This window comes from Poecilia latipinna, unplaced genomic scaffold (genome assembly GCF_001443285.1).
Source record: "Poecilia latipinna isolate Pla-1442-1.1 unplaced genomic scaffold, P_latipinna-1.0 Scaffold232, whole genome shotgun sequence".
NCBI lineage: Eukaryota > Metazoa > Chordata > Actinopteri > Cyprinodontiformes > Poeciliidae > Poecilia > Poecilia latipinna.
Genome location: NW_015112848.1, coordinates 216,275 through 230,573, shown reverse-complemented (window position 1 = coordinate 230,573; position 14,299 = coordinate 216,275). Strand labels below are relative to the sequence as shown.

Genomic DNA, 14,299 nt, shown 5'->3' with positions numbered 1-14,299 from the left:
GTCATAAAGTGTAACCTGCTTTTCAACCCGACATTGTTTTCTGTTACTTTCCCACTTTATTGTAATATTTCTTGTACTCCTTATCTTTTGCTTGTTTGTTGTATTTTCCTTCTAATCACATAAAGTGATTATTGCTTTGCTGCTCAAAATGCACCATGCAAATAAAATTGCCCTGCTCAAGATGTTTCATCACTCAGAGCATAAGAAACACTTCGGGGTAAACTCCCAAGTGAAGATGAACAGGTCCAACTCTTTCTCTAATCCAGTTCATGTTGACTACTGAGTTTCTCTCCTACTATATCCGATTAAAAACAACTTCCGACAGCTGCAGTGGTGTAAAACCTGAGCTGTAGACATGTTAATGAGTGTGCTTGATTTTTGTTAGGTCGGCTTCTTTTATAGAGGTCAGCGTTTCTGTCACACAGCCTGGTTGACTGGAATCTGGACCTTGAGTGTAAAACGGGCTAATAGACAAAGGGAATGAACCAGAGCATATGGTTTGATTTTAACCATGTGGGTGGTGTTTTTCCAAGTCTTACTGACAGCCCCTCCACCTTCCATTTCTTACAACTTTTACTAATTAGACTTGACCTTCACCTTGATGACTGCTCTCACAGTCACTTTCGGTTTGCCTGAGCACAAGGTGAATGTGTGTTTTTCAAGAAATGTCTCTAATGTCTTCAGGTAGAGGCAAATACTATCTGGTAGAAAATGCTTGAAAAGATTTGAACGTGGATGATACTAATGGCAGGTGGAATTTGTTTTCAACACTTTCAGACTTCTTTTCTGTTTATAGTGGCTATTTAAAATACTTAGTGTTGCAATATTTGGCTTGTTGTTCATTCCTTGAGAAGACTCCAGGTAGATTTTTTTTTCCTTTTTTGTTCATCTTTTCATTCACTGAATAGAAAATAGAGATAAAAAGGGTAAAATACCTACTGTTGCCACGTAACAGCATCTATAATTGAGCCGGCATTCTTCATGAACCTGAAATTTATAAAACAAACAGTTACATAATATTTTATCTCTTATTGTAACAGGTATAGCATGCATCAATCTAAAAATGATTAAACATTTGTACACTACATTCAACTGGTGGATGAAATAATGTGTGATATGATCATACGTCATGTAATAAAGTCTACAAATTGGGCTAAAATGAATCAAAAATCTTTATTTTAACCTGCATAGAAAATAAGTGCTTGGTAAAAATATTCAATTAACAAGCCAAACAATGTTTTTATTTTTATTTTTTATAATTAATGCAGAAATTAGCACACACATTCTTTAGTTGGTTATTTAATATAGAGAAGCTACTCGTTATTTAAATCAAAGATAATTTACTCAAAACTATTATCTACTACTCTGATATAATAGTTTCATATTTGAAACTATAACAGAACTGAGATCGCAATACGTATATATTCAATGGTTAAAATAAAACACACACGCATTCACAATGGGTGTACTAATGTTAATTTGTGCATTTTCTCTAATCTAAAAACAGTACAAATTTTATGAGCTGCAGAGTTTGTGAATCCTCCTGGACATTTATTTGACTGCTCTCTTAATCAGCAATGGTTTCCCACATTTTAATTTCATTGTCTCTTTGCATGAACTTGACTTTTAAGCACAGTGAAGCAAAAGTTCAACATCTGTTTTGAAAGCAACACAATTAAGAGAGAGCCTCAATTGCAGCTCTCCAAGTAGGAAAAAAACAACAACTGTCTTTATGCAGAAAGTCTTTACGGTCAGCCGAGACAAAGACTGAGCTGTTTGGTCACAGTAACACAAATACTAACCAATATAACTGCTCAAGTGAAGCGCAAAAACTGAAGTCCACAACAAAACTGGTTTCCTTTTCTCCTGAGAAATCAAAACAATCGTTCAGTTCATGCTCTTGATCATGTTGAAATCCGAAAGATAATTTGCTATTAGTATTAAAGGCATTTTTCATAGCTTCGTAGCAAGATGAGCAACTTATTAGGCAAAGAGATTTAGAAACACCTTTTAAACCTGCAGTTCCAGTTTGAGGTTTACAAGGACTTTTCATGGACATTAATCTTATATCAGGGTTCAAGTTAAGCTGACCTCTGTTTTCCTTCAGCGTGCTTCTTAATAGCTTTAATTAATAAGCTTTAACTCACAACAGCAATGAGATCTTTTAAAATGTTTAAATATATTGTGAACCTTTTCTGCTTCTTTGAAATACTTATCCTGCAAACTGACATAAACAAAGCTCCTCCTGCTATCTGCCTTACTCCATCTGAGGCTTTGCATCTGTGCGCGTTTTCACCTGAACCAAATCGCTCCATATTTGGGGCTTGAAAACACACCAGACATACCTTGAGATGTGTCTCCAAACATCTTGTCACTAAAACACAACTTTCACCACTGTGTCTTGTTTAGTCTTGCAGATCTGATATTTGGACTGTTGGGTCGTTCAGAATCAAATTAATCTTATTTGCTAAAAGCAGGAGAGTGCACGGGATGTCAAACACTAGAGCTGCCCGCCTCGTAACAGTGTCAACCAGACAAGAAATGTCGCTTGTTAAATATGACACCAGTGACCCACAAATACTCCGGCTCTCTGTTCTTCATCACATCCTACAATTAACCTGCACGTTTGGATCGCTGCTCAATAATTTGCTCAAACATTACGGAGAAAACACATGTAAAGCACACAGGAGCAGACATCTTTTAAACTGTGGCATAGTGAAGCTACTATGGAGCTCTTAATGCTTTACATAATGTTAGAAACCTGAGTACAAAGAAGATGGAAACTCGCTTAACTATTTTTGTAACATTACGTTTTCTGTTTTTTATCAAAATGTGTGCTTTAACAAACAGTTAGAAATAGTGTCTTCCTGAGAAATACAGAGACATAAAAGTATCTGTGAACCTTCACCAGCGTGTGTGTTGATTTTATTGCCCTCTTCATAACAGGCTTTAAAACATCACTTATCAATACATCTATAGAAATTGAACTGTAATGTGTGTTGAGGCAGGCAGAAGAGCTTTTTCCTAGATGTCTTTTAGTCCAAAAATACATCTGAATAGTTGAAGGTACGTTTTTCTGTTTTTTAGCATCACTTTAGCATCATCATGTGCTCTTGTCTTTATCATTTTGAGGAGTGGATGAGCTTTGTATCATATTTAGACCCCAAGGAAACTGGAATTCACATATCACTGAAAAGAGTAAAACTGCAAACATTTAATTCACTTCCTCTTGAGAAATATCAGAAATTTGTTGTGAACTAATGCTATTTGAATTACCTGAACTGAAATCGGAAGTAAACACTGTGCATTTTACGCTTCAGCTTTCTGTTTGCTAAAAAGTTGAGTGAAAGCAGGTTAATCCTATAAGATCTGAGAAAAAAGCAAAAAAGATAATCATTGCAACAATAACACTGTGCTGCTAGAGTAGACCTGATGGGAGTAGAGTTCATTGCTTCAAAATCTTCACTCAAGTACATTTTCTTCTCAATTTACTTTTTCTAGAAAAGAAAATATTATTGAACAAGTGGAAACAGAAAATACAAAAACCAAACTTTTCTTCCTCTAATAGTAAGACGGTCTATTTACATTTTCTTGTTGCAGGCTGCAGTTGGGAGGGTGCTGTTAAATAAGCAGTCGGTGTGAAGCTAAAGCTGGTGCTGCTTCTGGCTGAAGCCAGCAGGTGGGATATTGTGCCTTCACATTATCAGTCAGATGACACTTTATTTAGGTTGACATGGTATAAGTAGAGCAAAGACCCTGAAACCCAAAGAGTGGAAATTCATAAACACTAAGGTCTACTGTGTGCGTGTGAGCATGTATGCGTGTGTGTGAGAGGGGTGGTGGGGTGTATCGAAATGAGTGAAGCTCCATAAAGTCTCAAACGGCTGTGAGATACTTTCCACTATGTTTCCTCTTTCCTCCCCGCCAACAGGACAGCCTAACAAGGAGAGGAATCTGGGCCAGTTATACTCACCCATCCAGCAGGAGGACTGCATTTTTCCGCGGTCGTCCAGCGTTCGGGCCGTAAAGGTGAGCTCGGTTGTAGTAGCGTACAGACTGCAGGAGGGTCCGCAACTTGGCATGGTCATGAGCCAACTGGGTGCTGTTGACCGCACGACCCACCATGCTTCGGTAGGCATTAGGTTCTGGAAAAAAGAGGAGATGGAGCAGAATGAGCCAGCGTTTGTACAAGAAGCAGTAGGGAGGGGGGTAGGGAATATTGTTGTTGTAGTCAGATCTTGCTATCTTAGAGTATCCAACTGCCAGTAAAAAAAAAAAAAAAAAAAAAGTGGGGTTGAAGAGAGGTAATTGGGCAATTCGCCGTAATGTAGACCGATGGATGCAGTGTCAGGGGAATAGGCCGAGCACACATGGTGGCCTTGCACATTCATTAAAACAAAGACCGAAGGAAACGGTTTGCCCAAAAAGGAGGAACGCTAAGCTTTTGCAGACCTACTGCTGTTTAATCGCTCAGATAATTCTTTGCCTTTCATTCAACCCCTATAAATTTGCCTCAGTGTCTGTGCTGCGTGGATGACTTGCTTGAAATTATTGCTTTCGTTACGGTTCAAGTCCTCACTAAAATTTTCTAAACGTTTAGATGAATGGATTTTGCATGATACTTTACGGCTCCGGCTCAAATAAAAGTTCCTATCCAGAGATCCGTAGCTTATGAATTTGATAAAGAAATATGAGTCATACAGCCGTAAAACATTTCTCCTGTTATCCTTCAATGAACCAGAATGTTTACCCATAAGCTGCTACAAAGTAAAAAATGTGTTAGCGTAATGAAACTAATCTTTTTGTGTTTAAATGATGCATTAGAAGTGCCTTTTTAACCTTTGTCATAGTATGTGTTCAGTGTTTTCTGATTATTAAAGTGTTTGGATATAAAAAAGACAAAAAGATATGAAGCTTAACTTGTGTCAGTTTTATCGCTTTGTTGAAAGGAACAGTGTCACGGACAAAAGAGAGTTCTCTTTTCATGGCATGTAAGATTTAGAAGAACAAATTTAAGCTTTAGATTTTTATCTCTACTAACAGGCAACTGACCCTCATTCATTTTTCTTCCTGACAGGAACTCCAAACACAGCCCAAGCTCAGAAATCCCAAACCATTCAAAGACCAAGGAGCCTGGCGACAGATGGGATATCTCCTAAAGATACCCGATCCTAACTCCACGAGTCGATCCTGACAGAAGCAACCGAGAGATCTTAAATCCACCCACACTATGAGTGCAGATAAACAAAAATACAAATCGTCTGCAGTCGACTTCTTCAAGCTTCCTAATCTAAAATCTCAGTATTTTGCAAAAATGTTGCCTTCCCTTAAACTTTGTCCACAGTTCCTGACTAACATGAGCTTTATTGATAGACTAACAGCAAGCAGTGAAGAGCTGTAATATGAAAGAAAAATTATACATCATTTTGAAGTATCTTGCAAATAAAAGTCTGAAAAGTGCGATATATGTATTCAGCCCTCTGAGAAAATCATTTGAACAAGCTTGTTAGCTTTGTTAGCTTTACATATTACAGACATTTTTGCTCCATGTTCTTTGTCAAATTGCTCAAGCTTACTGAAAGCAATTGGAGAGTGTAATATTTTTCAAGTCCTACCACAGAATCCTGATTGGATTTAGGCTTGGGCTTTGACTGAGCCATCATAACAAATGCATATGTTTTGATCTGGCGATCAGTATTGAGGTTTTATGTTTGGGCTTGAAATACTCATATTATATAGGACTGTATGGCATGCAACATATCTTGGCTCTCATATTCCAAGTGTTATGAACTTGATTTTACATGCTGATGTAATATTTGGCCAGTTAGACAAAGTCTCAACACGGCAGATGCTCAAACAGGGAAAAAAATGAGATTGTTTATTGTATTAACCTGTCTGTCACTAGAGGACCCAAATTTGGGTCCTCTAGTGACAGGGGTGTCAAACTCCAGTCCTCAAGGGCCTCTGTCCTGCAACTTTTAGATGTGCCTCTGCTGCACCACACCTGAAAAGAATAATTAGGTCATTAGCAAGGCTCAGGAGAACCGATCTACACAGGGAGGAGGTAATTAAGCCATTTCATTCCACTGTTTTTTACCTGTGGCACATCTAAACAACTGCAGGACAGCGGCCCTTGAGGACTGGAGTTTGACACCCCTGTCATTGTGAATGACAACCTGAGACCAACAGGTTAAAGGTCACAGAGTGATGGGGTCACAGATGAGAGAGAGGACATCTGACACATTGCAACTGTTTATTATTACAGTACCTACCAACAATATAGTCGTCGAGAGATTTTTTAATATTCTATTCAGTTTAATCTCATGTCTGCTGTGTCCACAATACATAGTGGCTTTGCGTTGAAGTATCTCATAGAATCTCATTATAATATATTGAAGTTTGTGATTGCAATGTAATAAATAAAAAGTTGAAAATGTTCAAGTGGAATGAACCCTTTTGCGTCGTCTGATCTATCCTGGGGAAATGGTTTGCAGAGATGGCTGTAATTGAAATGTAGAAATGCTGGAAGTAGACACACCTAATAAAAGGAAAAATATGAATTCCCTTGATTTTTTTCTTTTAATAGGAACATGCCACCAAGAGAGGCAGAGATTTCTGAAAACCATACATCAAACTTGGCAACTCTTCAGTAGATGAGGTAAAGAAAAACCAAAGACGTACATTTTACTACAGAGAACAATCTGTTAAATGACTACTGACAAGGCAGCATGTGGTATGCTGCTGTACTGACCGTTGCCCAGCTCCCAGGAGATGTTGTACTTCTTTCCAGCACCGTACTTCAGCAGGCTCAGTGTGGAGGATGTGTTCCAGGAGTTGTCTGGGTTTCTGTGCAGTGCGTTGAGCCCCAGGATCAGGTGCAGACCAGCGCAGTCGGCAAAGTTGTACAGTTTGTCTAAAGACCTGGCTGGGAGAAACCCACAAAGCAGTTGTAACTTTGATTCTTTTGATTCATTTGGAATCATATGACGATAATAGAAACCATGTGGAACTCATGGATTTTCTGCTTCTTGATCCCTGTCATTCATTATGCTTGACAGTAGCTCTGCAGTAATATCTGTGGTGCTCTTTGTGCATAGATTCTGGAAGCTGTATTGTCTGATGTCTGCTATGGTTACCTTAAGTTTAAAAAGGGCTGTACAAGTAAACATTTGTTTGCTTTCTGACTTCTTTTAAATACTGGGAAATGAGGATGGCTGTCTTGCAGCAAAATGGTCCTGGGTTTAACGAACTCTTCATCTGGAGACTTTCTATTTCTCTCTCTTCCTCCAAGGAGTTTGCATGTTTTGGACAAAAATCATCCATTGAATAAATTTCTCCAGAATCACTTGACACAAATTAATTCTAATGAATTTCTTTGTTTTAACCCTTCTGTTGTGTTCATTTCTGAGCTGCAGCCATGATATTTCTGGGCCAATTTGACACAGAGAATATTTAAAGGTGCATTTTAAAAATTCCTTCGTCTCTTTTTCAAATCTAAAAGTATAAATCCACTGAACTATTTTATAGTGTCTGGCTCATTTGCGTCTTTCTGCTGGAGCAATTTAAGTTCCCTGCCTTATCTCATGTTTCCCTATGGGCAAGTTGTTGCAGCAGTCTGCACTGTCATTCAGCAGCCTCTTCAGTGAGTTAACAAGCACTGCGTAAAGTTGCCCGAGGCTGCAGACAAGCCATTTAAAGAGGCGAGAGCAGCAGAGCTAAAGTGAGTCTACTGAATACGACGCTCCCTGGAGAAGTTGTTGAGTTGCTTAATTGTCTATTTCTCACTTTAAGACTGAAATCAAAACATGTTTACAGTGGAGCACTTAAACGCAATGACTGATTTTATGCAAACGTGAAAATAACTTATGCAGATGCAAGTATCAAGTTTTTGAAAGACTTCTCTGTACCATGATGTTTTGTGGTTTACCATATTATTGTTATATCAATTATACCAACATGGCAATGTTGATATTATTTTGCAATAATACTCCTTCAACCTTTCACGTCGGTGCAGGGGAAGATTATCGTCCTCTACTTTGCAAAATGGTTTTGACCATGAACAACCTGTTTAAGGTAATGACAGCATTTCAATTTGATTTAAGTCTGGATACAAACTAGCCATACCAGAATCTTTGTTTGGTTTTTAGTTTGAGACATTCTGGCGTGGACTTACTGTTCTTTTGGGATCATTGACACAAGTGCAATGGAGCTTAAGGTCCCAAATGTGTGATTTAAAGACCTGTGATTCTCCTTTAGGAATTTATGCTTGAGAGCAGAATTCAGGGTTCCATCAATTATGGGAAGTCATCCAGATCCTGAAGAAGCAAAACAGCCCTAGAGCATCCAACTACCACCATTAAACTTTAGCTTCAGTTTTTCTTAAATGGTGCGCTAGGACAGGACACAGTTCTTCCACTTTTGTCTCATGAGTACACAGAATATTCTTCTTTTTTTATAGTCATATAGCAAGTGAGACCTGCTGTGCTCTTTCACTTCTTCAGATTGGAAAACCTTTGTTGTTTTTTAAGCTCTTTTAGCCTGCTTCATGTTATCAAACACTGTAGGTTCTATTTGAACGATTTTCTAGTTCTACTAATCTGGAAGTGAAGGGTTAGTGAATTAAACTGAACTCATCAAAGTAATGCGGTTTATTGCAACAAACTGACAATTTAACAAAGGTGCCACGTTTATACTTTACTCTGGTAACCTTTGCCTAAAATTGAAATTGAATGAATGAATGTTGGGCTGGTATGTGTAAGTTAATCTGCACAAAACAATAAAGTTTCTTCAACTACGACATTCAGTGAGAATCCACATAGGCTGATTTTCCCATCATGGACTCCTGTGGTGTTGTGCCCCACAAACGTTGAGCTCTAGACTGTTATGTGCCGCAGCTGAGTGCTCACTCATGTTAATGTCTCCTGTCTCCATTATAACGGACTCTTCTCCCTGAGCTGGAATTTGGAGGCCTACCACAGATGTTGGCACATGTAAGAGTCTAAAAAGTATTTGTTTACATTTGGAGGTGTGATTGCAAGCTTCTCGCGGACACCTTCAGCTTTTGTTTTGAAATTTAATATGTTTGGGATCATTCCATTAGCCTAAATATTGCCCTGAACTGTGACCCACACTTCCTAGGTTCAATAGGAACCAGATGAATGCTGCCTTGATGGTTGGTGTTAAAATCGGCACTAAACTCAAGGTTTGGGACCACCTTGGCTTGTTAAATGATAGATTCTTCAAACAGCTTGCAAAGACAAAAGAAAACAACAACAACAACAACAAAAAAAAAACTCAGGAAGATAGATATCTAGCTGCTGAAAACTGCAAGGTTCTTTGAAATTCCCACATTTAAAGCCACCTCTTTCATAACACAACCAAATTCTGAACAGGTTTGATTCTAAATCTCCTTCTTTGCATAATTTATTTTATGATTTTATCTCCTGAAGAGCACTGGTTTAACCCACAGTGTAGAAAGAGAGGCCAGCTCGCCTAATGCTTGTTGCACCTGGCATTAATCAGCTATCAGTCAGTAGGACAAAGCTTGAAAAAAACGTATGCCGCAACAATAGTTTGGTTGCTCAAAGCACCGTTCACAAGCATACTTCTCCTGAGTAAACTGTCTGTTCCCCATCTCATTAATAACCAACAATAATGTTATTATCATAGCCACTATTACCGTAACTCCTTCCCTCTGTGGTTTTAACCAAATCGGTTTCTGTGTGCAGGAGCAGAGTGGAGGGCAACAGGACAGAGAAAGTAGCGCCAGATGTGCCTGTCAGGATGAGTAATTCCAGGCCTCTGCTCACCTGAGATCTGAGCACAAGGCAACCAGCCTTGTAGCAAGACAAAATGAGCCGACCTGCAAACACATCATCAATGCATCACTGGAGGCATTACTCAGCTAAAAATACATTTTCCCTGTTGGCAGGTCTACAGTAACATGTAGACATGTAGATATGTAGAGTCAAATAAACATGCTTTCACTTACAGTACGCCATGTTGGTTAGATTGGTTTCAGCTTAACCGACTTCAAAGAACGAAATTATGCATAAACAAGTTACTGGCATTATAGAGGGTGAAATAATTACAATGCTTGTAGATCACTTTGAATTTAAGTTTAATTTTGTAACTTTTATATTTCTCTTGTTTGTTTTTGTCTACCTTTCTTCTTCTCATTTTTTTCTTGAGATTTCAAATGTTTTTTTGTTTTTTTTATGCCAGCGTAGCATGTTTAGTTTGTGCTCAAAGTGATCCGCTGTAAGATATTTCAGTGGCATCTGCCTGAATCTAAACTTTACCTTCCTTTTCCTTACATTTATTCAGAAATGGTACGGTAACATCAACATGTATCGAAAGAAACTAAAAATGGAGAATGGTGCATATTGTATGAAAGAAAGCAAAGTTTGATCATGCAAATCCAAGTCATATTAGTTTTCATGAAAAGCATTCAGAAACAGAAATTTAAAGTTGCTTCCAAATGTTTGTCCTGTGTTGGACTTGCTCCTGAATGTTTTGGCTGCAGTGCAGTGTTGTTTTGTTTTTCCTCTTGAATGAAGTTTTTCCAGCTGTACACAAAGAGATAATTCACTTAACTGATTAAATGATTAAGTGGAACATTTTCTTAGTTAATCTTGGTGAGTTTCATTTGTGGTAACGGATTTTTACAAATTGTACAACTGTGATGGAAAGTGGGAGTGCATGGTCAAAGAGTGTGCATGGTCAAAACCGCTGTGTGGTTTGTTTCTCCATTCATGTGTGGGTTGTCTCCAGGTACGCTGACTTCTTCCAATGACCAAAAAATATCCATGTCAGGTTAATTGGTTTCTCTAAATTGTCCTTAGAGGTGAGTGTGTGGTTGCATGGTAGTTTATCCTGTATGTCTCAGTGTTGCCTTGTGAAACACGGGTGTACAGAGTGTAACCTGACCTGTCGTCTAAGAACTGCTGGAGATAGGCACGAGTTCCCTGATCCTGCACAGATTAGCAATTATACACAATGGATATATAGATTGCTACTTAATTGTTGTTTAAATTTTTTGACAACAAACATTACTTGTTTGCTTTTTCAGTAAACTTTACAGGCTGAGATATTGTTAACAATTAACATTAGTAATTACAATACTTTCAAAGTCACTAGGTTTGGTTTATGAGATACAATGTAATTCAGAAATCATCAGAAGATTCAATGTTTTATCAGACATGTGTGAAAAAACAAAACAAAACAAAACAAAAAAAAACTATCTCAATCTGCAGTCCATATCTGGAGTTTTAGAAATGCACTGCCCATGGCGGCAGCATGTTGGGGTCGATTCTACCAATACTACGTTAGTTCTGATTTGTTCCTTCTTAAGAATTTTGTTCATAATTTTTTTTTTGGAAGAGGCATTGCATATTTGGACAGTTATTCCCTCTGGTTTTGGATGCTTCACAGTTGGAAGATTTTTCCAACAGTTGTTATGATGCATAACCACGGCAACAAGGTATTGTTTTACAGCTGGATGAAGCTGATTAGTATCTCCAAAGCTCAACTCATACCAGAGCTACGACTCCAAAGCCCAGAGGAGTAAAAAGGAGGCTTCATCAATGCAAGTTAGGACCAAAGAGCAGACAAAGAAGGAGGATTCTCAAAACATCTCTTCCACTCTTCAACTCAAACGTCTCTCTGCCAAGCTTTCTATCTGAAAGAGATTCAAAGAGAAGCAGCAAAACCAAATGAGGTAGATTAGCAGTGCTTGTCAATGACTGATGGGGTCACCCAAGACTTACTTACATGACAACGTACCTGTTACCATGTCATAACAGTCATGTATGAGAGTCTTGAGAGAGAGAGACGATCATACAGTGACTTCAGTCAATGGATTATCAGGTTCATTACAAAACTGATGGCTACCAGAGATCCTTCTTGCCGTCAGCACTGACATACATAACAACTCTTTGAAGATACTGAAAACATCATGTGACACTTAAAGTGCAAATACTTAATTTTTAACTTGCTAGATAAAAAAAAAGTTACAGCCTTTACTGTTTTCTGTTATTTGTAAAATAAGGAACAGATTTTGTGCTTGTAGCCACTATAAATTCAGGATTTACCACTTAACAAGTTTTTGTAATGGTGCACAAAATGTTTCTGAGAAGAATAACTTTTAATTTACAAGTGAAGAAATGAAAAGTCAATTCAGTATTCACAGACATAATAGGGGCAAAGAATAAACTATGTCAGCCAAAGTAAGATGCACATTTTTGATACATTCAATCACTAAATGTTACTAAATTGAGGTTGTTTTGTTCAACAGAGAACACAATGTTTTAATTTTATAAATGCATGAGTTTGTGATGTTAGAAGACAAATTGCAAATTGAAGTTGAAACAGACTAAATTGCTGCTCCAGGGGAGAACATTTGCAAATAATAATTAATTTGTTAAACCTACACATAAACTTGCCCTACGTTCATAGGTTAAATGTCCTTATTTCCAAAGAATACACATGCTATCTTGGAACTATTCTCTTTGAATCTCATATCTTTTTTTATTTTACTTCTGGTTTTACTTCAAAACAACTCTTACTTTGAAATATCATCTAAATTTAGTCACACAATTTTCTAATTGTGTCACAATGAAGGCCTGTCTGAGAGGTCAGACTGTACTGTACTAACTCAGCTAAAAGTTTCTCTTTCATCTTGCAAACAGCACAGCCAAAAACAAGCAGAGGAAACCAAGAGAGCCCTGTGCGTACATGAGTGTGTTTGTGTGCGCATCTGTTGCCGTGCCTCTGCGTGTTTGTGTGCAGCGGAAAGAGTGGGGTCTGGATATTGTCAAGCTGTCTATCTGATAGAAAAACCAGTTCTGTGAAGCAGAGAGGCCGCTGCATCAGTCAGCGCTATGCCTCATTTCTAGAGCTCTGAATATTCCCTCAAACACTTCAACACACATACATTCACGTATGTTGGGCCTGCATGCACTCACACAAGCACTGTTTGTTGGTTCCCATACCACCCAAGAGAAACAGATACCCATTTTACATTTCAAACAAAACCACACTTGTATCTGTTGCTCAACCTCCATCATCATCAGTTACAGTTGGCTGATTAGACAGGTGTTCATTCTCTGCTGACCACCTGACCAAAGTTCAGGTGGTCAGAAGCGGGGTTCTGTTGAAAGATTAGGAGCAGTCAGTTATTTTTCCTGCAGTGTATAGCCTTCCTAGGCTCCTCATTTTCATGTAACAGGAATTATTGTTTTCAGATTTGTGACCAATAATGGAGTAATTTCACTGAAATGTTATCAAACAGAAATGTCAATGTTAAACTGAAGGCAATACAAATACCTTGCAAAAAATTGTTTTTCAAAAAAAAAATTTTTTTTCAATTCAACTACAGAATAAGCTAAAATCTGGTAACTTAAACTTTTTGCAGAACTTAATTTTCATGCTTCATGTTTCCGCACTTGGAAATTGATGCAATTCAAGGCTGTATATGAACCCCTTGTAATGCACTGTGATTGAATAACAAGTACTGTAGTCATGTAGCGCTTACATTTCTTTGCAAGAATTTCCCAGTGTACTACTGCAAATTTTTTTTTTCAACAAAATCCAAATCAGTTCAGTTCTTTTCATGTATTTAGAAACCCAAAGTGCTTCACACAATAAATCAGAAAAATAAAAAAAATATTGCAATGACAACAATTACAATAAAGTTAACTAGCGCATCACATGATCGGAAATTGGGCATTGATCATTGACATACATGTATATTTATTCTAAACTCAAATGAAAATAATAGTAAGTATCGTTATGTAGTGGTACAGAGTCAGACTCTGTACATGCGCGGCACTTTGCTGCAGTGACAGCCATAAAGTGAAGCAGAACACGACGTCAACTTAATGTGAGAAGTGAGCAAAAAAGTTACTCATGACAAATTTAGCAACTTTCTCTGGTTTATTGGAGACTTTGGTGGCAAAACGCGAAAGCACAGATAGTACTGTCATTATAGCCATTAGTGAAAACTGCCATGAGCCCCTCTCACTGCTGAAGCACTTCCGGGCAATCAGTCTGACTAACAGCAGGCTCGACATGCAGCGGCCTGCAGTAGAGCAGAAAGGAGACCCACTCTACTCTGTTTTCAAATGGCAAGGGAACCACATGGTCCCTTGCCATTTGAAAACAGAGTAGAGTGGGTCTCCTTTCTGCTCTACTGCAGGCCGCTGCATGTCGAGCCTGCTGTTAGTCAGACTGATTGCCCGGAAGTGCTTCAGCAGTGAGAGGGGCTCATGGCAGTTTTCACTAATGGCTATAATGACAG

The 14,299-nt window shown here is 38.2% G+C and overlaps 1 protein-coding gene across 1 annotated transcript in view; it reads right to left on the bottom strand.

Annotated features, from left to right (window-relative positions):
* hpse2 (heparanase 2) overlaps positions 1-14,299 on the bottom strand; it is a 69,767-nt gene that overhangs the window by 18,731 nt on the left and 36,737 nt on the right. Inside the window, exons 4-6 of the mRNA XM_015032154.1 lie at positions 6,752-6,925; positions 3,974-4,145; positions 940-987 (exon numbers count right to left, since the gene is read on the bottom strand). Coding sequence (XP_014887640.1) covers positions 940-987; positions 3,974-4,145; positions 6,752-6,925 — 394 coding nt within the window. The remainder of the gene's footprint in view (positions 1-939; positions 988-3,973; positions 4,146-6,751; positions 6,926-14,299) is intronic.